The following is a 25,939-nucleotide window of genomic DNA, read 5'->3' on the forward strand; positions in this document are numbered from 1 at the left end:
TTCTGCCGTTAGCCTTATTACAATATGAAGAGAAAACACTGTTTCCCCGACTTACATAGATAAACCTTTTCTTCCCTATTCCCTTCACTGTGGTTACATCATCCATTCATGTACAGTCAGTCTTGTTTGTTACTGTCTGCATTCCATGTGGGATTCCACCACAAAAAGCGATTGTTTATTTCTTTTGCAAGGTACGTGAAACATTACCCAGAGTCAAAGTTAAAAATGAAGATACTCTTGGAGAACTGCTGTCTCCTCCTCATCCTTACCACCTCCTTCCCGCTCCTCCCTTCTTTCCACCCAAACTTGAAGGTAAAAATTCTCCTTTGTTTCTAGTCTATTCCTTTCTATCTTTTGTACAAATGAATGGACATATATTCTCATATCTCACATGATGACTAGGATATTATAAATATTTTCTTTTTAAACTTTTACGAACACACACAGGCACACCATTTAAAAATCTCTCTTCATTTCTACTTTCTTGGTTATTTTATATTGTAAATGGGTGCTAAATTTTGTCAAAGGATTTTTTCCAAATGTAGATATATTAATACAGCATATAATAATAATGCATTTCCTAGCCGTAAACCAACTTTGTATTATTATTCCTGGACTCCATCCTAGTTGGTCATGGTATATGACCTTCTTACTGTGATTTTGGATTCTGTTTGCTGATAGTTTACTTAGTAGTTTTACCTCAATATGCATGAGTGATGTTGGTCTTTGTAGTATTGGTTCTTTGTGTTTCTCAGGTTTAGGTATCAATGTTATACATGTTTCATAAAAGGATTTAGGAGGTTTTCTTTCCCATTTAAAGCTCTGGAATAATTTACAGAGTACTAGTCCTTGAAGGTTTGGTAGAATTCCTCTGCAAAACCATCTGAGCATGGTGCTTTGTAGTCGGGTAGTCTCTCAATAACTCTGTCTATTTCTTATGTGGAAATCAGACTACGTGTTTTAAATCTAATACCCAATTGACTAATTTTGGTAATCTGTATTTTCCTTAAAAAATATCCATTTCATCTATGTTTTCAAATTCGTGTGCATCGATGATTATGTTGGTACTCAAAAAAACACAATACCCCCAGATCTGGCACTTTGGCATATTGAATGCTTTGAATTAAAAGAAATTAAAAGGCCTCAGAAGCAAGCTTCAGAACCAAGGTCTCTCCCTGACCCTATGCCCTCTCCCCTGTCTCTCTAACTCTCTTTCTTTTCCAGAGCATTTAGAGCAGGGCAGGACTCTCTCTGGGATTTCCTTATCTGACTAGGGAAGCTTCTTTCCAAAAGAAATGTAATTGTCTTAAGATTCCCTTTATAGGAATCTCATCAAACAACCTGTAAAGATTAACCAGAGACTAGCCAGAGAAGAGTCTGGGAGTCATTACCATGCTCAGAAAGACTTTCCATCTATTCTGCTGAAGGCAGGTTGGAGAGATTACCGGGGAGACTTTATCTGTATAAGAGGCCAACCTTTGTTCACAGTGAAATTCTACTGGTCACCTTATTGCCCCCAGAGCTCAGACGAACTCGGTCTCAGGCCATTTTTCTTTGGGCTTGTTCATTTATAACAAAAGTCAATTACTCCTAGACCCCCTCCTTTCCTTAGGAAGAAGGGTAGATAAGCACCTAGATTTCACTGGATCATTAGGTAATCATTCCCCTGTGATTCCCCCATACTATGCCTTTTTCTCCTATTAATCTCTATTGTCAGTCATTTCGGCCAACCTTCAGAGAGGCTGGAAGGGAAGCGTGGTCTCTGCCTCTATAACTGCAAAGTAGACTCGTACAATTTTAAAAAATTTCTTCTATGTCAATGGTTATTTCCTGTCATTTCTTAATGTGTATGCTCTCCCTTTTGATCTTGAGCATCTTATTTGTCTATTTTAGTTTTTTAAAATAAAATCTTAAATTTATTATTTAGATGTATTTTCTATTTTCCATCCCACTCATTTCTGCTTTATCACTTTCTTCTTGTGCTTTCTTTTGGTTCATTTTGTTGTTGTTTTCCTTCTTTTTTAAGCAGGAACTATTTTCATTTTTTTATTGATAAATCTGTTTAGTATAGTGAGTTTTCTGTAATTGTCAGTTTCTTTCCTTTTTTTTTTTTTTTTTGAGATAGAGTCTTACTTTGTCACCCTCAGTAGAGTGCTGTGAAATCACAGCTCACAGCAACCTCCAGTTCTTGGGCTTAGGCGATTCTCTTGCCTCAGCCTCCCAAATAGCTGGGACTACAGGCACCACCCACAATGCCTGGCTATTTTTTTTGTTGTTGCAGTTTGGCCGGGGCCAGGTTCAAACCTGCCACCCTCGGTATATGGGGCCAGCACCCTACTCACTGAGCCACAGGCACTTCCCTCTCCTTGAGTCTTGTACAGTTTTTGCTTCGTAAAGGTGACCACTGTGTGGTTTGGTACACACATTTTCACATGTGTTGTAAATGGTGGCTTCATTGTAAATTTTGGCTTTCAAATCTAAAAAGTGCAATTCATTGTCATGCTTAATGGTTTTAGGCTTGAATTCTACTTTTTCTGATATCAGCATTGCAATCATTTTTTATTTCATCATTTTTAGCCTTTGTGGATCACTTTGTTTTAGGCATTCCTTTTCTAGGCAGCATATACTTGGGTCTTGTTTTGTGAACCAAGTTGAAAATCATTTCTTTTAATAGGTGAAATACACACATCACGTTTATTAGTCTTAACTCTGTCAAAATATTTTCTAGTTAGGTCTATTTTTTATATTTCTTCTGTTTCTCTGCAAGATATATATTCTTTGCTATTTTGTTTACGAATTTATTTTGGCATTTAGGAAGTTTTATACTTGTGTTCTAGAGGCTACCTTCATACTTGTACCTTTTTAGATGTCTTTAGGCCCTGTTTTCTTATTTTAACCTTTTATTATTTTGCTTTCCTGGTTTTCCTCACCATTATCTTTTAACACAACTTAATGCCTAACAATGAGCTTCACAAGTTTTTCTCTTTGCTTTTTCCTTCTCTCCCTAATTTTTAGTAAAATTATTTCTATTATAACAGTACAAAGTGTTTCTACATTAGTTCCCCCACCCTTTCCCATGTTGGCTCTAGTCTAAGTTATACGATTACATATGTTTAAGTGTTCACCATCAGCCCTTTTCCTGAAGTTTCCCAGGTCATTATTGGATTGAATAAAACTCATCCTTTAGAATATTACTCCAAAGGACTGTTGAGTACAGAATTCTCTAAATTCTTATATGTTGAAAAGGGGTTTTCTATGGCCTTGATATGTGAAAAAAATCTCGGCTAGATATCAAAGCCTTGATTCATACTTCTTGTGAATTAAAAAATTCTGCTCCACGTTGTCTTGATTTTCACTCCCTTCGCCCTCCCCCCCAAGACAGAGTCTCATTCTGTTGCCCCAGGCTAGAGTGCCATGACATCACAGCTCACACAACCTCAAATGTTTGGGTTTAAGCAATCCTCTTGCCTCAGCCTCCCAAGCAGTTGAGACTACTGGTATGTGTCACCATGCCTGGCTAGTTTTTCTGTTTTTAGTAGAGACAGGATCTCACTCTTGCTCAGGCTGGTCTCAAACTCTTGAGCTCAAGCAATCTACCCGCATCAGCCTCCCAGAGTGTTAGAATTACAGGCATGAGGCACCTGGATGCCCAGCATCCATGTTGTTTTTGAAAAGTGTGATGCCAGGGGGGCGCCTGTAGCTCAAGGAGTAGGGCGCCAGTCCCATATGCCAGAGGTGGTGGGTTCAAACCTAGCCCTGGCCAAAAACCAAAAAAATAAAAAAAATAAAAAATAAAATGGCTAAAAAAAAAAAAAAAAAGTGTGATGCCAGTCTAATCCTTTGCCTTTAGAATTATTTGATTTTTTTTCTTTTCTTACTAGAAAAACCTTAAAGATGTTATACTTATCCTTAAAAGATTAAACTAGAACTTTACTAAGACGTCTTGGGGTTGATCATTCTGGATATTTTCTCTGGTACCCAAGGAGTTCCCTTAATGTATAGATTCAGCCCTTCATGCACTTCTGAAAAGTTTCTTATAGTTGTAAGTATTAACCTCCATTCCCTGTTTTCATTTTTTTTGTTGAGGGACTCTGATAATACTATTTCTTCCTTATCTATATTCCATTTCAGTTTTTAGGGGAGGGATCACTTTTCATTTTTCCTTTACTTCATTTTCATTCACTTGATTGTTTTTCTATCTTTCTTCAACATCCCTTGTTTAGACTACTTTCCATTGGACACCTTGTAATTTATTCTTCATTTCTGAGGTAATTTTGTTTTTCTTTTCCCCATCCCCTGAGTTTGATCAACTCTCTTTAATTTTTTCTGCTCCTGTCCACACTCTGCCATCTGTTAGTTCTGAATTTCTGGTTCAAGGTATTTTTTTCACATCTTCAGATTTTTGTTTGAGTCTATTTAATTTTGTTGACCTGTTGACTTACATTTTTTACCTGCTTCACAATTGGTTTTTAGAAGAGAAGCATGGTTTTTTTTTTTTGTTGTTTTGTTTTTTGTTTTTTTTTTTGACATGTGGGAAATTTCTATTCCTAACTTTCTGCAATAGCTTGTATGGACTTTGATGTTTCTCAAAGTCAAGTCCATCTTATGTTCTTGAGTATTTTATAATAGTCACAGTTTAACAGTGCCCCCTTCCATCAGTAAAGCTCATGTACTTAGAAGGAGCAGTATTTCTCCCTACTGGAGGAAGTGTGAGCTCTTCACCCTTTATCTTATGGTCCTTTTTTGTGTTAAAGAAATTTACATCTTATCCTTTTTTTCCCCTTGGTTTTCCCTTCACCACCTAATTGTCAAAGGATGCTCCTCTTTTCTTTCTTGATCTTTTTCCTCCCCTAGAAGCTATGTGTTTCAAATGATGCCACTTTTAAAACAGATCAGATACCTAACACTCTAAGTGGATCTTTCCCTCTTAAATAACACATATTTCAAGTCCCTTTTCTATAGTTCCTGCTATAGGATCTGCCTTGGATCCTTTCCAATAGTTTCAGATTTACAGTAGATTTAAGATTGTTCCACATCCACCTTAGAATCCTTTGCTTGCCTTTCTCATCTGTCTTTCCCCACAGTTTTTATCACTCTACCTTTGTTCACCACAAAGCTTTGCAGCTGTGCAGTCATGAGCAGTAGTTTGAAAAACGATGCCTTGAGATTTCATTATTTTTCTTTTTGTTTCATCAGTTACTTGCAGTTTTGACATTTTTTAATTTTTAAGGAGGGAGCATGATTTTGTGTAGTATATACTTTTACTTTCTTATTTTTTCCTTTCTGTTTGGGAAGAAATTTTTGAGAGATAATTAGCTATACAGCTGTCATTATTCTCAGATACTCAGAAATCTTCCCTCTTCTAAGTTTTAAAAAAGTTTATGTAAGATTAATGTAATATATATAATTCTTTATATTAATATTTATAATCTTAATTTATAAGATTGTTTATAATCTTATTTATAATCTTACATAAGTTTATAGAAGATTAATATAATACATATATATAATTCTTTCATATTATTTCATATGTCTTTCACATTTCATAAATGTCAGATATAATTCACCAGTAAAACCACCAGGGCCATGAGTTTTCTTGGTGAAAAGGTTTTTTTTTTTTTTTTTTGTAGAGACAGTCTCACTGTACCGCCCTCGGGTAGAGTGCTGTGGCATCACACGGCTCACAGCAACCTCTAACTCCTGGGCTTCCGCGATTCTCTTGCCTCAGCCTCCCTAGTAGCTGGGACTACAGGCGCCCGCCACAACGCCCGGCTATTTTTTTTTTGTTGTTGCAGTTTGACCGGGGCTGGGTTTGAACCCGCCACCCTCGGCATGTGGGGCCGGCGCCCTACTCGCTGAGCCACAGGCGCCGCCCGGTGAAAAGGTTTTTAATAAAAAAAAATCAATTTCTTTAAAAGATAAACAGCTATTCATCTTTTCAATTTCTTCCTGAGTCAGTCTGGATAAATTATATTTTTAAGTAATTTTTTCCCATATAACCTACATTATCAAATGTGTTAACTTGACATAATATTCTCTTATTCTCAATTTTAATGTCTACAGAATGTGTAGCCATATCAACTTTTTCATTCCTGATATTAGTTATTTGTGCTTTTCCTATTTTTTTTCTTGATTAGTCTTGCTAAGGGATTACTAATTTGGTTCATCTTCTCTGAGATCAAATTTTGGGGTTTTAAAATATTTCCTATTGTTTGTATGTCTTACTTCTATTATTTATTTGCTTCTATTTACTGTGGATTTAATTTTTATTTCCTTTTTAGCACCTTAAGATAGAAAATCAGATTTAAAATTTTAAACCTTTTTCTAATATAGACGTTTAAGGCTACAAATTTTCCTTGAAGTACTTAAACTACATCATTCAAATTTTGATATATTGTATTTTCATTACCATTAAGTTTGAAATACTTTCTTCTTTGAACTCTGGGATATTTAGAAGTGTATTGCTTAATTTACACACACTTGGGGATTTTCTAGATATCTTATTGTTATCGATACCTAAGTAACTCAGTAGTAGAGAACATATTTTGAATATTACATGATTTTAACCTCTTTAAATATTTGAGACTTATTTTATAGCTTAGTGTATGGTTTATCTTGGTGAACTTTCAATGTCCATTTGAGAATTGTCCTCTACTGTTATTAGGTGCCGTGTTTTATAAATGTCAATTAAGTTAATGTGGTAGTAGTATTGTTCAGGCTTTATGTCTTTATCAATATTTTATATAGTTGTTTTATCATTAGTGAGAAAGAGGTGCTAAAATCTCCAAGTATGTTTGTCTATTTTCCCCTTTAGTTCTGTCAGTTTTAAGTTCAAGTGTTTCAAATCTCTGTTATCAGGTATAAACACATTGTTATGTCTTTCCAGTGAATTGCCCATTTGGTAATTATAAAGTGTTCCTCTTTATCTCCAGTAGTACTCCTTGACTTGATGTCTACTCTGTTTAATACTAATATAGCCAAGCCAGTTTTCTTATGCTTATTGTTTGCATAGTATACCTTTTCTTTTCTTTTATGCTTTATTTAACTGTGCCTTAAAATTTTAAGCGTATCTCTTTTAGAGTTGGGTGTTGTTTATTTTAATCCAGTCTGATAATCTCTGCCTTTAAATTATGGGTTTGTTCTGTTTACATTTAATGTAATTATCAATATGGTTGGGTTTAAGACCACTGTTTTGTATTTATTTTCTTTTTGGATTTCTGTTTTTGCTTACATTTACTCCATTGTGCTTTCCATGCATTATTTTGGGCTGATCAATATTTTTTAACAAGCAATTTTATTCCTTCCATTGGCTTTTTAGCTCTACTTTTTTAATTATATTCTGAGCAGTTGGACCAAAAATATACATTGTAATTTATCAACATCTACTTAGGGTTAATAACATATCACTTTGCACTTCCACCACACAACTGACACTTCCCATTTCTTATTATTATTCTGATATTTTCTGCCTTAAAACAGACTTCAGAACTTAACCATGTATCAATAATTACAAAATGCATGTAGACAAACTTCAGTTAAAAGGCACAGATTATCAGACTGGATTTAAAAAGTTAAGACTCAACTAAAAGCTATGTAAAATCTCTACTCCAGGAAAGAGCACCCTGATTGTAAAAGTATCAGAGAGACAGGAGAGCCTTCAGGAAAGGTCAGCAAATCTTGGGCATGGGCTTAGAAGAGGGCAAAATCTGAGCCCTGCAAGAAGTACCTTCTGACTTTCTGGCTCAGTCTCTAAAGTGTACTGGGATGTCCCACTTAATGTTCTGAGATCTAATTAAATATCTTCTAAAAATCATTCCTCAGAAAGTGAGCTCAGGTCCTTCTGAGAATGGTGAGGTAGCCACAGATTTAGTTGCAATTTCCATTTTCTCCAAATGGCAGACTCTTAAAGAGGATCTTGGTCTCATCTACACCCCCAACCAGGGGCATAGAACAGGCTTTCTTGCTTGGGCACCAGTAGCAATACAAGAAAGAGAGGCAGAAGAAGCCAGATCCAGGCTGCACTACCTATGAGCTGTGTGATCTTGGGCAAACCACATCACGTCCCTGAACTGCAGGATCCTCATCTGTAATGGGTACTATAAAGCCCAGAGCTGTTGTGTGCATCTGCTGGAGTTGGGTTGGGCACAGTCCATACAGCCTATGAGCAGAAGCCCTGACAAAGCCTGCTTTGCAAAGATGCCATGAGCATTTCATGAGGTAGTGCACGAAAAACAACTAACCTAAGGTCTGATGACCAGAACAGAGTAAATCAACTATGGCACATCCATCCAATGGAATTCCATACAGCCATTAAAACTCATGAAGGAGATCTCCTTTTACCAAGGAGTAAGCTCTGCATGCTTTCTTGTAAATGGAAAAATCCAGCCTACATGACACCAAGGATATTGTGACCTAGTTTTGATCACCACAGTTATAGATACATATGCATGAAAAATCCTAGCAGGGTAACCCCAAAGTGTTGTACTGGATTTGAACTGAACTTCTTTTCCTTTATTAAAATTTGTTTATTTTTTCTACAATGTGTATGCTTTTGGTTTTAAATAAGAAAAATACCAACAAAATTATTTTTAGTTAACTCTTTTTCTTTCTATGACCTCTCTCTGAGATTTACCTATACAATGGAGGTAATGACAAAAAGAATAACAACAGTGCTATAGATACACTATCTCAACACTGTGGGGTGGGAATTAGGACATTCATTTTATAGAGGTGGAAAAGGATTTTCAAGAGAAAGTAAAGCTACTACAGGAAAGGTAACAACTCCCCTTCCTAGGGGTGCCCTGTAATTTATGGCAAGGAAGACGCGGGGATATTTAGTGAAGTACCAGGCACTCTGGCCACAGCAGGATGGGGTGGTCACAGAATGAGCTCAAAGACCAGACAGCCTGGGTTAAGTCCCAGCTCTGTCATGCTAACCTGTGTGACCTTAGGTAAATGATCTCACCAATCTAAGCCTCAGTTTTTTCATCTGCAAAATGGGGATAGAAAAAGTACAACTGTACAAGGCTGAGCTGAAGGTCACATGAGATAACCTGAGAGACAGTTTCTACTCCTTGATTAGATACCCTGTGATGTGACTGTATTAAAATCCTGTGGTCCAGCTCTGAACTCCTGAGTTCAGCAAGGATCATCTGTATCTTTAATAAACGTGATCAAGAGGACAGTAATGCAGCCTGAGCAGTCATGCAGCCAAGCGTGGTAACCAGCTTCCTCTTTCAGTGGGGCACAGGGGCACCTCCCTGACTGTCACACCAAACACAAACAGCGGATCAAGAGGGAAGGGTTGTCCTGAGGAATAGGGGCAGCATGGGCCTTGGGCAGATGGAAGCCAGACACCCTAGCGGCTGCTCCCAGCTAACCATCCTGCTGGACATGCCTGTAGGTACAAAACCTGTTTATACTTATCTGAGGTTAGAATCCTATTTGTCAGTAAACCAAATCTATTTTTGTACTTTTTCATATACATGGAATTTCCCACAAATGCAAGCACTATGGAAATCAAGAGAAGAGTTTTTGTCATTTTGCACAATCAGCTCAGCAATGATACCTCTGTCTGTGGTGGGTGTGATACAACCCACGGTTAATCTACACTGAAGGCTATCACACTCATGGGGATTCCATGCCTGGAACTGGGAAAGAGGGGGATCAAGAGGCTCTCCAAGAAGAGGGAATAGCTAAGGCCCTGCGTTAGCAGGAAGTGAGATATGTCATGAAAGTAAAACAAACCACTTCGGTGGGGCCATAGGAGTGTGGGGGTGTAAGGTAGGTGGGGAGGCCACAGGAGTAGGGCAGTGTAGGGCCTTGTGGTCAAGCTAAGAGTCCAGTGAGTGCTATGAGAGGCCAAGAAAGGCTCAGCATCAGGGAAGAACAGGTTCAGATTTGTGTGTTGGAAAACGTCACTCTGCAGGGTAAAGTAGATTGGAAGGGACAGTAGCAGAGGCAGGAAGTCCAGTGACAGGTTCCTGCAGCCACCTGGGTGAACGGTGATGATGATGGCGGCCCAGCCTAGTGGGGAGACAGTCTGGAGCCAGGGGGGGGGGATGAAGTGCACAGACACAAGGGAGTCAAAACTGACAGGACTTGAGGATGGCCTGGATTCAGGAGGAGGAGGTGTCCCTTCCAGGTGATTCCTGGATTATGGACCGATGATGGGGCTACTTCCTGAGACCTGAAACCAGGAGGTGAAGGGGCTGAGGAGGAAGATCATGTTTTCACTACAGTCACCACTCGGGGCTTCCCTCGCCCACCCTGGCCTTGTACATCTCCACCCTTGGTAAACTTACCTGATTCTGCCACCTCGGCAATGGGCACACCCTGCTCGTATGCCATGAAGCCCAGGACCGAGAAGATGGCAAACCCGGCCACGAAGCTGGTGCCACTGTTCAGGCAACAGAGCATGATGCAGTCCCTGCAGGGAAGCACAGATGGTACTGGGTCAAGGTGGGTGGGACAGCCACATGTTCTCTGAACGCCACGGCCACGGCTATCCTTCAGGCCAGTGGGCACAACAGACAGTCTCAGTTTCCTGATGGAGCATTTCTGGTTTAGAGGGGTTAGGAGACGGGCCCACAGTCACACAGCTTCTCCTGCATTTCCAGAAGATAAGGTAAGTCACAGACCAACAGTTTCAAGTGGGGGTGGCCAGCGTGTAGGAAAATTCAGAACTAGTGAGAAAATACGTGGGGATAGACCAACACTCCTCCAGATCCCTGGTAGGAGAGAAAGTCAGGGAAAGCAAGAGAGGACGCTATTCCTGGGAGCTCATAGCAAGAAGGGTAGAGGAAGCCTCTGAGTGAGAAAAGGCTGCTTCTCAGCCAGGGGAGCAACCACGGACCTCACACCTGAAGTTCTCAGCAGCCTCTGGGAGGAGAGGCTTGATCACATGCCCATACCCGCCAAGCTGTTTATGAGAGCTGCATTTGCCAGACCGAATTGCTCAATCCCTGACTGCTGCTGTGAAGCACAGCTCCTTCCAGGTTGGAACCCCGTATGGAGAGATTTAATGAGGCAGTGACTGTCCCCTGCTCTTGGGAGAGACTCAGCAGTGTAAAGCCTTGACCCAGGAGAAACAGACTACAAATGATGGAGCTCCATGGAGATAAAGATGGTACCTTCAAGTTCCAGGCCCTCCTACCTCGGGCTTAGCATCCTCCCATTGCCAAATCAGGGAATCAGCCTCTTGGGATCTCAGCCTCTGCAGTGCCCAGACCTGGGATTTCGTCATGTCAGTACCCTCAATTTATATGGATGGAGCTCCCAGGTGACCTCATCCAACCTCTTGCCAAAGGCATGATTAGCCTCAGTCTCATCCCTGTGGGTGGTAAGCTGGCCTTGTCACAATCTGTAATACACTCTGGCATGTCCAACCCCTCTTCAATGATCACATTCAGGACTAGACTCAAGAATTCTACGACCAGGACTCTCACCTCCTCTTTTCGTGACACAATACTTTCTGTAATGCAACCAAAGGCTACTAATGTTGTTGGTGACTGTAACACAATGTTTGTTGCCTTGAGAAGGCCCTAGGAGTCAAGGGCATAATGGAGACAGCATTGGACTGGAGGTCAGAAGCTCTGGGTTCCAATTCTCCTTGAATATCTTCTCTTTGAACCACATCTCACTGGTTGTAAGACAATGTGCTTGGATAACAGAGCCTCTTGGACTCTGCACTAGATCAAATAACTATTTTTCAGCTCATGGTCACTCCCCTGACCTTTTTCTTTAGGATTACATATATTTCCTACCCCATGGACCTTGGGCTTAGCCACAAGACTTGCTTTGGACAAGAAGATTTTAGCAAATGTGACAGAGAGGCTTAAGATGTGCTTGCATGATTGGGCTTGTCCTTTATCATTGCTGTGATTTTTAATGAGAATTTCCCCAGGGATGCTGCTGTCCCTCTATCTTGGACCCCAGAATATACATAAGTGGAACAGATCTCAGGCTGGTCTGGACCCTGGAGCCAAACCCACCCAACCCACAGCCTGAAGGAGAGCCCCCCAGCTGACCAGAAGGGTTGTGAGCAATAAAAGTGAACATTTGTTGTGGTCAGGCCCTGGGTGCCAGGGATGTTTGTTATGCAGCATTACTGTGATAGTGGGTGAGTGATACAGATCCCGTTAAAGAACTCTTCTGCCAGGTGGCACCTGTGGCTCACAAAGAACTCTTCTGTCACTGTGAATGCTGGCTGGCCTGACAGACCTGAGGACTTTATCTATAAGCCTGATTTAACTGCTGCTCAAAAGTCAATTTAGCTTAGCCCAGGTAAGAGCAGAATTATTCCTAAGTTAGGCATATTCCTATGCCTCTTTCCTGAAGTCTGAGGCACAATGGCCCTGCCTTGCCAAAACACTGAGCAATGAAGTGATTTGGAGGAGGAAAGCATTTTCTCCACATCTATATTCTGGAACTGTCCTATATCATGTTTTAAGAACCTGTAGGATGCCAGGCCCTGTGCTACATTTCACTGCATCCTCATGCTTAGGGGAAGCAAGCCACATTCTCAAGGTGGTGCTGTCAGTTAGTGAGCGGGGAATGTCAATCCAGTTGTCTCAGACACCAAAGCCTATGATCCTCCTAGGAGCTAAACAAAAATGATACACCCTAAGAATCAGGACTTCTAAATCCCAACTTTTGAAATTTATCTCTGGGCATCGTATGGGTGTTGAAAAACAAATGTCCTTGTCCCATATTCCTGCAGAGGCCTCTTGAGTGACTTCTCACACCACAGAGAGACAGAGAGAGGGACATAGGAGCACTTTAGGGATGCACCTGAGGTCTCTTGGAGCCCCGTGACCTTCCCCCTCCTCCCCAGACCCTGGACCACCCACATCTTCAAGCAGAAGCAGCTTAGCAGCTTGTCTTCTGAAGGGAGGATTTTCCCTGCCTGGTTCGCTCTGTTCCTGTGGCCATGTCTAGGTGAAAGGCTTATGTAACAGTGCTTTGAAGTCAGCAGGAGCTGAGCTGGGCTTTTAAGACCTCCAGAAGCTATTATGCTGTCAGCAGAGAGGGTACTAATTTACTCTGCGGTTAGGAAGACCCGCTTGTGGAACAATTTGGAAGCGGAAATAAAACGAACCTTTTGATTTTGTAGTGTCACCTAGGGGATTTGCTTTCTTCTGCTGATAGGAGAGAGGGAATCAAACCCTGCCTGTCGGGTGGGAGCACAGACGGGATCCACAGAGGCCAGCACACACCCCCGCGCACTCCACAGGGACCAAAGCTGCCACTGCCTCCAGACACGGGCCAAGTCCTCTTCAAGCTCAGGGCTTAGGAAAGAACTGGCCATCCTTACTAGTCAGGCATCGGGGTGTAGGAGCAGGGAAGACTTGAGCAAAGAGCTGTACCCCATCACTGGCCATGTGAACACAAGAAAATGACAAGCGCCACAGCCACTGTCTGCTCATTTGTATAAGGGGGGCGGGTCCTTCCTCACTCCTTTGCCTAGCCAGCGCTGAACTGCGTGCGAGGGGTACAGTGGAGAACAAGAACATCCTGTGTCCTCAGAGTGCGGACAGCCCAGCTCAAAGCGGTAGAGACCAAGTGATTTCTGTAATTCCCAGCCAGGAGGGCCCCCTGTGTGGACAGCATCCTTCCTCGTATCCCAGTGGGGCAGGACTCAGACTCGCCCAGACCGGAAGGCTGCTCGTGTGTACTCTTCTTCTCTCCAGGTGCCTCTCTCTTCCCGTCACGGTTAAGATTCTGTATTGAGGCTGACAAAGTGCTTTACCTATCATGGCCCAGACCCACATCCTCTGTAAGAGCCTGGAAGCTTCCTTAGGGCAGCCTGGCCTTCCCGTCCACCTTTCTAAAGCATCTCTTCATCACCCAGCAATACCCAATTACTTCTTGTTCAAAGACCCCCACAACAACAGAACTTGCTGTCCAACGGCCCAGTGGATTCTACAACAGCTTTTCTTCTCAGCATGTTGGACCTGCCCACTTTGACTTCCTCAGTGCCTCAGTTTCCCCAAATCACGAACTCTATAGACTATGCTGTTGCTGTCTGGCTCTCCCGTGGTCAAGATGCTTCCTACTCAGGAGGCACACAGTACACACTGGGGACTTAACAAGTGAGTTAATAAAGCTATCTAAGCTAGCTTCTGGAAAGGAGGCAACAGACAGCCCAGGATGGAGATTCAGAGACCTTGGCCGGAGTCCTGACTCTGCCACATCTAGTTGGGGACATCTCCATGAGCCTCCCTTTTCCTATCTCAAAGATGGGGATAATGAGGGAGGGACCTTACCATTCACAAAAGTTATTCCAAATGGATGATTCAACCTGAACCACATGATGACCACATGATGTGCTTGTTAGTTCCAAGTTTCCGTCCCACCAGTGGAGTGTGAAATGACCCTTACACGTACCCTTGCCTATGAGGAATAGGACTTTTACATCACTGCCAATTTGCTACTTGAGAAAAAACTATCTCATTATTTTAAAATCATATTGCTTCTTTTTCTATTAGTGTTTTAGTGTTTTCCATATTGATCTGTTTGTATTCATTACATATTTTGGTTATAATAAGACCCTTGTAGTATATGCTGTTACTACGCCCTTTAATTTTATAAATTATTTTCCTATTTCACTTAGACATAAAGTATATTGATGATATTCATATTAACCTGACTTTTTAAATTATGAAAGAACTATGTTCTCAGAGATAAAACAAAACAGAAACCCATTTAAATGGTATAGGAGGCACAGGTGGAAAGAAGGCCACCTCTGTCTTCCCAGTCCCACCCTATACAAGTAGCTATTTTGAATAGTTTTCTGAGTTTCTTTCTAGCAATTTAGAAGTTCTAGATTTTTATGTGGACCAATTTGTTACTTAGATTTCTTTAATTATTTTTTTATGTTTTCTACATTTTTTTTCCATTCTGGAATCAATATTTTACTCCTAGTTATAGAACAGTATCCTTTAAAAATATTTAACTCTTTAATCAATCTGTCACTTTTTTTTTTTTTTACAGTTTTGGCTGGGGCTGGGTTTGAACCCACCACCTCCGGCATATGGGGCCGGCGCCCTACCCCTTTGAGCCACAGGCGCCGCCCTCAATCTGTCACGTTTTATGGTGAATACATGTGATAAGGTATAAGAATCTAATGTATTGCCCCCAAATACTTAATCCCATCTCAGAATCATTTGTGTAAAAAACCCTTGCTCGATCAAATAATCTGTGATCAGCGATGGCTTCACTGTTATTATTCCGTGACTTCATTCCTGATTAAGAAGCTCTTGGACCAGGGGTGGGGAAACTACAGCCTTCAGGCCACATGGGCCTTCTAGGTCCTTAAGTGTCACCTTTTGACCGAATCCAAATTTTATAAAATAAATCCTTTAATTTTTACTAATATATTTTTGGTTACCTTTTGTATTTTTATTTTCTTTTTAAACTGAATGTATTTAAAATACAAAAGAACAAACTGTGCTATAACAGAGAGGACTATTCAGGCATAAGAAAAGATGGAAACTTTACATCTTTTGTGTTTACTGGATGGAGTTGAAACACATTGTTCTTAGTAAAGTATCTTGAGAATGGAAAAAAAAGTATCCCATGTACTGGATACTAGTAGGAAACCAAAATGTAAACAACTACACACCTACATGAAAGAAAAAACACGAGTATAGTCTAGGGGAGGCAAGAGGGCAGGAGGGAGAGGAGGGAGAAGGGGGCGAGGGAAGAGAGGAGTGAGGATGATTGGCGGATCTTACCTAGTGTGCACAATGGGAGGGTGCTCAGCAAGCACGCTCCCTGGGTGAAGGGCTCAGTTACAATTTGAACTTTGGAAATGAAAACAATCAGGCCTGTAATCCCAGAACTCTGGAAGGCTGAGGTGGGTGGATTGCTTGAGCTCAGGAGTTTGAGACCACGCTGAGCAAAAGCAAGACCCCCTCCCTACTAAAAATAGAAAAACTAGATGGGCGTGGTGGCAATGCCTATCGTCCCAGCTACTTGGCAGGCTGAGGCAAAAGGATCGCTTGAGCCCAAGAGACTGAGGTTGTCAGGAGCTGTGATGACGCCACAGCACTCTACCTAGGGTGACAGAGTGAGACTCGGTCTCAAAAATAAATAAAGAAAAATGCAACCTAAACATTCGTACCCTCGTATTAATCTGAAATGAAAAAATACCAAAGAATAAAATAATTTTCAATGAAATAACCCTTCCAAATTGACCATTAGAACATTAGGAGATCCTTAGGGCTAAATTGATGGCTGCTACACTCATGATTTAGTTCTAACTTGCCCCAGCCTGATTGGCACTGCTATTGCACAAGGCTGGTTGGAGAGAGTTTATGGGGGTTGAGTACTTTAGTCTGTTATCAGCTTTTGACAACGGTGCACCGTATTTCTATTTGAAGTGGAATTTGTGAACAGTTGCACCGATCAGCAGTACTTTTTAATTCTGTTTGATAAACAGAATTTTTTTCAAAGGCCGTGATGCCAGAGAAGACCAAGAAAACACTAAAGGAAGACAACAGATTTTTAAAGGAGTGTTGGGAGTGGCAATATTATCCTGTTTCTGCTAAAGATAAGATGACTTGCTTGGTATGTGATACTGCAGTATCAACATTAAAGGAATTCAATGCTCCCCAGCATTATAGCACTCAGAAGGACCACAAATATGTAAAGGTTCCCCACCCCCGTCTTAGACTCTAAGGGAGAGAGTCTAAGAGAGTCCATCGTCCAGGAAACATCACCTATCAGGTACCGAGCTCAAGGGTGCAGAGTCTTACACAGACCATCATCCTAGACCACTGCTGCCACTACGTGCTCGTGGGTGACCTTGGGTATGTCCTCTGCCTTCTGCAGGTCTTAGCCTCACTGCAGAACACAGGCTGTAGGTAAGAGAAGCCAGGCAGCCATGGGTCAGACGGCCTTGAATTCCCTGGACCCCCTCCCAGCCCCAGGGCAGCCAGCTGCAGGAGGTCAGGGAGGCTGGTTAGACTGAAGGGCAACAGGGGTCACTGGCCACCCCAGGTGGGACAGGAGACGACCTTACAGTCAAGTAAGAAGGGAGAAGAAGCAGAGTTCTGAATAGAAGGTAGAAGACAAGGCCCTCTGAGTACTTACTAGCTGTGTGACCTTGTGCCAGTCACTTATCCACGCTGGGATAAATCTTTATCATCCATGGTGGCACTGAAACCTGAATGAGATTCCGGAAGGGATGTGCTTTGTAGCCTGGAATGTACTCCTGATTTCATTTGCTATTTTCCTAGCTCCTCTGGCCAGCCAACAAACAGCCCATCTATCTTCTTCAAGGACAGGAGGGCAAGGTGAGCAGAGGGGCAGAAACCAGCCTGGCAGAGTGGAGGGCTCTTGGGATTTGGCGAAGGGGCAGGGTCTGGGGAAACGCTCACCTGTAGCAGTTGTTGTTATAATTGTTATAACTTCCCAGAGCAGTCAGACAGCCAAGGCAGATGGCATAGGAGAAAAAGATCTGTGTTCCAGCATCTACCCAGACCTGCGGGAAGGCACAAAGACATTGGCATAAAGAGAAGACATCAGCTGTGTGGTGAGAGGGTGGCCCTGGTTTCTGAAAACCCCCACCCACACCTTACCCAGAGGAAAAGTTTCATGAATCAAACTTCCTAACCTCCTCAGGACCACTTTTTAAAGGAGTTCTATTCTTGGGGACCACTTGATTAAATATAAATATTTTCAATTGATTTCAGAATTGGCTGGAGGTTAAAGATAATAACTCCCTGCCTAGTAGGAATTTGGATGGTTAGGACCCTGGCCTCAGCTGTGTGACCTTGGAAAAGTTACTTCACCTCTCTGAGGTTTAGTTTTCTTTATCCGCAAAGTAGGGAAGGAAATTTCTTGACAAGACTGTTGCGAGGACTTATGTAATAAGGAGTATAAGCCCCTGGGGCCACTGCCTACTTAGAAGTCAGTCATGCTTAAGCCAGACAAATGCTTTCGTTTCCTGTGATTAAGACTACCCTAAGAACACTGTCCTAAGAATCTGTCCAGGAGGATGCATTTGCATAGCTGACCTCAGCACGAGGTGACAGGCGGGAGAGGAAGGGAAGGGTGAGGGAGGCTCGCCAAATCCTTATCACCTTTCAAAATACATTCCCCATTTAGATTCCCTCAATGATACATAAGGCAATGACCTTCTTAGTCCCCGAGCTCCCCTTGAAAAGGACTTCTGTGGACAGCTTGATACGCACAAGCACAACAGGCATGACCAGTGGCTTTTCACTTTCTCCCAGGTTCTTTTTGAGCCCAGCCTCTAGAGTCACCAAGAAAAATCCACGGCTCAAATCGAACGCAGCTGATGGGACTCATGCTTGGGCATCGAGTACCATCTGGAGAGCAGGGCTTGGCATGAAATACGAAACACAGCAAACCTACTGACCACTCAGCTGTCCAGGCATGGTGCCCAGCATCACCGTGCTTGAATTCTCCTAGCAACTCTATGCAGTAGGTGCTGTTATTTAGCCACCTTTTAAGGTGAAGAGATCAGGAATCAGAGAGGTTGAGTAATGTGCCCAACACCACAGAGCTGGGAAGAGGCAGACATGAGTCTGCAGAGGCCCTCCTCTGGAGCTGCGTGCTTAACTGGTCACAGAATTGCAGATTTGGGATCAGCCTCAAAGTCCCCTAGTATAACTTTTCACGCAGCATAGTACTCTATTCTGCTTGATTACCACCAGTGACAGGGCGCTTGCTATCTACTGACACAGACTTTTTCTTCTTTAGAGGGTTTGACTCTTAGAGTATTTCTTAAAATGTGAAGAAACTCGGGAGGAGGGAGGGGATGTGTGCTCCCACTTGACAGGCACAATATGAGGGTATATGGCACACTTCTTGGGTGCCAGACACGACTGTGCAAAGGACTCTACTTAACAAAGGCAAACATGGTAACCTAGATTTTTTCTGCTCTCACATTAAAAAATTGTGAAGAACTCTCCCTTCCTGGATTCCTCATGCTGGAGTCACCCAGATCACATCTCTGTCTTCCACATGGCAGCTCTTTAAAGACTCAAAGAAAACACCAGGGCCCACTAGATCTCAGAACTGTCTCCTTTCCAGGAAAAGCGCCTACATTTCCTCTTTCTTAGGGATTTGATTACATGGTACAAATCGCTGTAGCCTGGATCTGCTCAAGTTTGTTAAATCATTTAGCAAATACCTATTAAAACTGAAGATTATCCTGCTTCTGCAGAACTAACGCATGACTGCACTTTTTCTCTCTTCCAACACAGGCTCATCAGGTTTAATTATGGAGCTAAATGAGTAATCTGGGCAGAATTCTTTCATGAGGAAGAGGTGGGGCAGAGGGTGGGAGGCCAGAAGACCAGACTGCTCTGAGACGTGGATAGGAGGAAATGGAAAGAGGGAATATTCAAAACCAAAACCAAACAAACGATTTATTTTTGGTATGAAGGAGAGGTGGAAGACAGAGTGGAAGCAAATATAGGTAAATCAAATTCAGGGAGAATTTTAAAAAATTCTAAAAGCTTAAGGATGCTTAAGGGTTGATAGGAAGGATCCAGTGGTTAAAAAAAAAAAAAGTCTTAAAGATTTCAGGAGAGAAATGGATGTATTTTTAATTCCTTCTATTTTGCCTCAGTTTCCCCATTTATTACCTCAGTGAATTCCCTTCTCTATTGTGTAAGGCCAGTAAACCATAAGGCAAAGCAAAAAACAGTACAGCTGCTGACCCAGGAAACAGAAAACCAGATCCCAGGGGCTGGATCACCAAGATCCTCGGTGCTGGATCAGATGCTAGTCCCGGAGTCTGCCACACTTGTTAGTGCCTCACAGACCGAGCATCCTCCACTGTGTTCTGGCTGGGTGTGCAGGTCAGAGTGAGATGAACCCCAGACTTGCAGAAAGCCCTCCTCCGTCTGCATTGGACCCCATCATTCATCAGAATGGCCCCTTCCCCGCAGCATGGTAAATAAACTCTCTGTGAGTTAGAAAACACCTAACAGAACTCCAGTTCACACACCCCGAGGATGTGCCCTCCAAACCAGTGACTTTCACTTGCAGGTAATTTTTCTTTCAATTTGCTCATTGAGCCTGTCAACACTAAAATGGACATCTGCTAGTTTTATCTGCTGAGCATCCATCAATCTCCCCTTTTAGGTAACAGGACCTCAATTTTCCTTTTGGGAAGCCATCTCTTCCCCACGGAGAGCTAGATTCAGCAACAGTCACATGATTCAGGCCTGGCGTATCAATGCATTTCTCTTGGCCACAGTGATTGGTTCAGGGATGAGCGTGTGATGCAGGGCAAGCCGATGAAATTCAATTCTGGGACTTTTGCTTGAACCATTTATGGACAATGGGACACCTGTAGTTTTGGGGGGATGTTAAGCTTATAACTGCTGGGAGCCATCCCTTACCCTGAGGGAAGATTCTGCTTGAGAGTGAAGCCAACACACAGAAAGGCAGAGGTCAAAGCAAAGATAAGATAGGTACCAGTGGTGTAACTTGGATCCAGCCATGAGTGAAATTAGTCTACCCTACAATATTCCATTTTAGAGGCCTACAAATTCCCCTTTTGCTTAAGTCAGTTTGAATTAGATTGCTGTCACTTCAAATGGAAAGAATTCTCACTAATAGCAACATTCGGCCCTTAGAAAAACTCAGAAGTTGTAAGCCTAAACCCTCCGATCAATCCTGAATTACTACATTTATTATGTATTGCGTGCCTTTTATGTACAGAACCCTGTGTCAAACTCTGAAAGAAGTACCATCTAATTATACACAGCACTTCATCTCTGTCCTCAGGCGAGATTAAACATTCACAAAACAAGGTGTCCAGTACCTAGGAGAGACAGATGAGGGAGAAGGGTAATTGGTGCTAGGGCAATCAAAGAAGGCTGCCTGGAGGAGGCATACCTTTCAAGACTGTAGAAGAAAGGAAACAGGTTGAGTGGGCCCAGAGAGTCATGAGAGAAGGAGATATGTTCTCAAATTATCTATCCATTTTACTCCCCTACCTCTGCGGTGGAAAATCTATCATTTTTATTCTGATAGTCACCAGTACATTAGCACTTCATACAATATCTTTTGTCCTTCCCTTTTTGACATTATCTGTTGGTTCCTTACTATGAAAAATATTGAAATTAGCTAGTGGCCTCTATTTTTCTTCCTTCTCTTCCCCCTAACATCTAATTTGAAGAAATATCCATGTGCTGCCAGTTAATATGTATAAGCCTATTTGTGAACGTATTCTAATTTTCATATACACACTCTCCATTTTCCTTTAATTTTTTTTTTTTTTTTTGAGACAGAGTCTCACTGTGTTGTCCTCGGTAGAGTGCCGTGACATCACCGCTCACAGTAACCTCAAACGCTTGGGCTTAAGTGATTCTCTTGCTTCAGCCTCCCAAGTAGCTGGGACTTCAGGTGCCCACCACAACGCCCGGCTGTTTGTTTGTTTTTTTTATTGTAGTTGTCATTGTTGTTTAGCAGGCCTGGGCTGGGCTCGAACCCACCAGCCCTGGTGTATGTGGCTTGGGCTGTAACCCCTGAGCTACAGGCACCGAGCCATTTCCTTTCATTTTTAATACTTGGACTGTCTCGGCATTATTAGCTCACACAACTATTACATATTATATTATAGCCTGTCTTTCTTTCTTCCCTTATTTATTTTTAGAGATGGAATCTTGCAATGTTGCCCCAGGGGGAATACAGTGGCTATAACAACTCAGCCTTGATGATAACCTTGAACTCCTGGCCTCAAGTGATCCTCCAGTCTCAGCTTCCCAAGTAGCTGAGACTACAGGTACACGCCACTGTGCCAGGCTTCCTATAGCTATCATTTAGTACAAATTTTACAAGTGACTATGAATTTAATACCCTTATGTACTTTTCTAAACAGTTTGGTTACCTGGAGATTGTTCCCTAGTAAGTTCCTCCAGAAAAGTTTATGGGAAATCATATATCCTGGGTTCTTGCATATTTATAATACTTTAAATACAGATCACTATTAAATATGATCTGCAGATTTCATATTTGAAAGTCAATTTAACTGTACATAAAACTTTGGTTCTCTTTTTCTTTTCCTGGGTACTTTGAATATGTTGCTTAATTGACTTCTGGCACAAAGTGCTGCTACAAAAGTCTGATGCCAGTCTAACTTGTTTCCCCTTATTAAGCACTTATCCTCTTTGTCTAGATAGCCAACGGGATTTTTATGCCCTCTTTAAGGTCCAATAGTTTTATTGGAACAGGTTTCTTTTTGTTTATTTTTTTGTTTTGAAACAGAGTCTCATTGTGTCGCCCTCCGTAGAGTGCCGTGGCATTACAGCTCATAGCAACCCCAAACTCTTGGACTTAAGCAATTCTCTTGTCTCAGCCCCCCCGAGTAGCTGGGACTATAAGGCACCTGCCACAAGGCCCAGCTATTGTTTTGTTGTTGTCATCACTGTTGCTTAGCAGGTCCCTGCTGGGTTCGAACCCACCAGCCCCAGTGCATATGGCCAGCGCCCTAACCCCTGAGCTAAGGACACCGAGCCTGGAACAGGTCTTAATACTGACTATTCTGGGTTGATTTTCCAGGCTCATCATGTACTTTTTCAAGATGCAAGTTCAGGTCTTTTCTCTTTATTTCAGGAGAAAAAAAAAAAAATTCCTGAATTACTGTTTTTAGCATTTATTCTCTTCCATTGCTTTAGGTTTCTTCTTTGGGGACTTGTATGTATGTTGGACCTCCTTCATCAATCTTCTAGACCTATCAATTTTTCTTTTAAAGATCTTTGTTCACTTTCCAACTTTATTTTTTCTTTTCCTCCTTTTCCTCCTCTGTTGACCTAATGATATCCGTGGTGCCTGTTCACCCCTTTATTCATTCTATTTAGTTCTATTTTCTGAAATACTTTTCCTTTTATAAGTGGTTATTTCCGTCAGCTCTCTTTTTGAATATTCTTTTTGTCTGACCATTTCATCTATGCTATTTGTCTTACATCATCTGTTGGTTTCTTAATTTATTTTAGCTTGTTTTGAAATATCAGCTTTCAGCTGTCTAGTGCTTTCTGCTTCTGTCCTTTGTGGAATGCATTAATTACCTACAGAACACTATTCTCCTCATAATTCTTTTTCTTATGATAGCTTTGTATGGGATTTGACCACCATCTTCTTCTTATGTGTGGGTGAGATGGATGGTCCTATAGTCTTAGGAGGGGATTTTCTTGCATAGAGGAAAGAGAATAAATTTTCCAAACTTGCGGTCCTAGGATTCCGTCTTTAGTGATTATCAAAGAGTCTTTAAAACTATGGCTATACAGACGGTACTTTCTAAAATTATTATTCTTTATTCGCTTCCCCCACTCTTAATCCAAAATTTCTCCTTTCATTTCCTCTAATGTCTCTCTGTCCTGCTCAATTGGATTCTGCTTCCACTAATTTATCCTTCATGTGGGGTTCTTTCTGCCAATGGAGCCTCAGCTGGGTTAGTCCCTAGAGTTCACAGGCCCCACACCTCTGCCCAGATTTTCTTTCCTTTTTTTTTTGAGACAGAGTCAAACTTTGTTGCCCTAGGTAGACTGCTGTGGCATCACAGCTCACAGCAACCTCCAGCTGTTGGGCTTAAGTGATTCTCTTGCCTCAGCCTCCCAAGTAGGTGGGATTACAGGTGCCTGTTACAATACCCACCTATTCTTTTTGTTGTTGTTGTTGTTGTTGCAGTTTTGCCAGAGCTGGGTTTGAACCTGCCACCCTCAGTATATGGGGCTGGCGCCCTACTCACTGAGCCACAGGCACCACCTGTGCCCAAACTTTCTGAAGTCCTCCCTCTCCTACCTAGGACGTGGAGGCTACACAGGTCCCTGCTAGTTTTTACTGTTGTTCTCACATAGATCCATCAAGATTCTATTCCCAAAAAAGTCCTCTCCTAATACATGTTAGAGCTTTCTGGGTTTCTTAGCACTCACACTTCAGAATTCCCTTTGCTTTCACCTTGATCTCATCCCACAGAATTGATATCATGTAGACATTATTCCTGTTGGTGTTTGGCTCCATCTGTTCACATTTTGTGGCTCACGGAGTCATCCAGTCATGCTGAAGGTACAATCCATAGCTGTTTTTGTTTCACTATCCTAGTTTCTCTCTTTGGGTGGGGAGATTCTAGGAAATCAAAACGATATTTTTGCTGTTGCCATATTAGCTCCTTGATTCTCAAGATATCTTTAGGAGGCAGATTCAACAAGATTGGTCTTGACTGGAGGTAAGAGAGGAATACCCAGATTTGGGCAATGTAGTGGATGGGGGAACAACACTAGAGGATGACCCATTTTTTTCAGTGGTGCTTGGAAGTAGAAAGTGGGGAGGTGATTAAGTATTAATCTGGAGAAGGGAAGTTTGAGACCTCAAGTGAGATGTTCAGGAGACAGGTGGAAAGTCTAGGGCAACATACAGAGGTCTGGGCTAGAGGAACAGATCTGAAAGTCATCAGGACTTTAGCAGTAACTTAACACACCCATGACTCCAGATCCACCCTTCTCCCTTGGCCTCTTCATTTTTCACACTTGCGAAACCCACGTTGACATCAGTTTTTCTGTGAAGACACATGGTCACTGGGCATAGCACAGCCCAAGAATGTTTAGGATTAAATTTCTTGAAGAAGTCCCATGAAGAGCCATGGTCTGTCTTCACGTGGAGTCTGCATCAGTAGACTCATTAGCAGACTGGTATAACTGAGGTGTGTCTATGTTCTTACACATACGTCTGTGGCTGTGAAAATGTTACAGGGCCCCCAATGTCAGCCTTGCTCATCAATTTGGAACAAAACTAATTAGCTCATCAGTGAGCTGCTCTATTTGTTGAGATGACCACTGCTAAGCTATGTGGCATTAAACCATAAACCCTCAAATCTGTGTGGTTTAGCACACTGAGATTTGGGTGAGAAGCCCCGTGCAGAGTGTAAAGGGCTCTCTTCCACTTGCTGACTTAGCAACATAAGCATTTCTCCCTTCCTATGATACCATCATCTCGACACATGCTTCCAGCACAGCTGCTGAGGCAAAGCAACAGAGAATTGTAGGTTTGCTTGGGAAGTTTTTCAAGGCTAAGCCTGAGAGCTTCTTAGGTCACTTCTGCCTACGTGTCACTGACCAGAGCCAAGAGATGTAGTTTTAGCTTAAGGTCAAGGAAGTCTTAGAAATGAAGTCTACTCATTTATTCAGGAAGAGAAAAAGTACAGGGCTAGTGAACACAGCATTATCTCTACTAAGGTATTGTCCCAAGCCTATTTCAGCGAGGTTAGCTCTTCCTTCAACTAAAAATTCTATAAACACCAAGAGATCAGACAAAATCATCATGGCCACTGGAATGATTTGACAAAAAGGGAAAAGAGAGGCAGACAGAATAATAGAACATTTATAAACCCTCCATCAATTTGGTAACTCCTTAAGATCTGAAAAACTTGAGTTAACATTGGCTGAAACTCATTATGTACTCAAGGCTTTCACGCAATCTCACAACTCGTGTCACTGTCTTACTAGGTGAGCATTAACGTCTCCATTTTTTTTTAGAGGAGGACATGGGTTCCAGAAAGGTCACATAGCTTTTAAGGGAGTCAGGTTTGAATTCAGGGTGCTCTGGTTCCACATTTTCCTGAGAAAAGTTGGGGCCTCCTGGTCTGCTGAGCAGGCCTGGAGTCTCAGCTGAGATTTAAATTGCTCTGTGGCTGTGAAGTCAAACTGAACAAAGGCAACCCCCCACCTCAATGAAAGGAAGACCAGGCAACTGAGCTCCACTGACCAGCATCTCCCAGGACGCTACAAAGGGAGAGCTCAGCAGAGAAAGGGCTTCCTATTTCTCAACACAATTTGAAGGGAAAATAGTCTCAACAAAACAAACCCTAAGGAAGCTGGGTCAGCAGCTGAGAAAGGGATCACTCCCCATGTTCTGCAGCAATGAATGGGGGGCGTTCTGGCAGCACAGCCATGGGCGG

At 42.1% G+C, this 25,939-nt stretch overlaps 1 protein-coding gene across 1 annotated transcript in view; it reads right to left on the bottom strand.

Moving 5' to 3' along the window:
- The window catches only part of SLC6A11 (solute carrier family 6 member 11), a 127,168-nt gene that overhangs the window by 17,573 nt on the left and 83,656 nt on the right, over nucleotides 1-25,939 (bottom strand). The window contains exons 7-8 of the mRNA XM_053599571.1: nucleotides 17,385-17,488; nucleotides 10,305-10,429 (exon numbers count right to left, since the gene is read on the bottom strand). Of these exons, the coding sequence (XP_053455546.1) occupies nucleotides 10,305-10,429; nucleotides 17,385-17,488 (229 nt within the window). The remainder of the gene's footprint in view (nucleotides 1-10,304; nucleotides 10,430-17,384; nucleotides 17,489-25,939) is intronic.

This window comes from Nycticebus coucang, chromosome 8 (assembly GCF_027406575.1).
Source record: "Nycticebus coucang isolate mNycCou1 chromosome 8, mNycCou1.pri, whole genome shotgun sequence".
Lineage (NCBI taxonomy): Eukaryota > Metazoa > Chordata > Mammalia > Primates > Lorisidae > Nycticebus > Nycticebus coucang.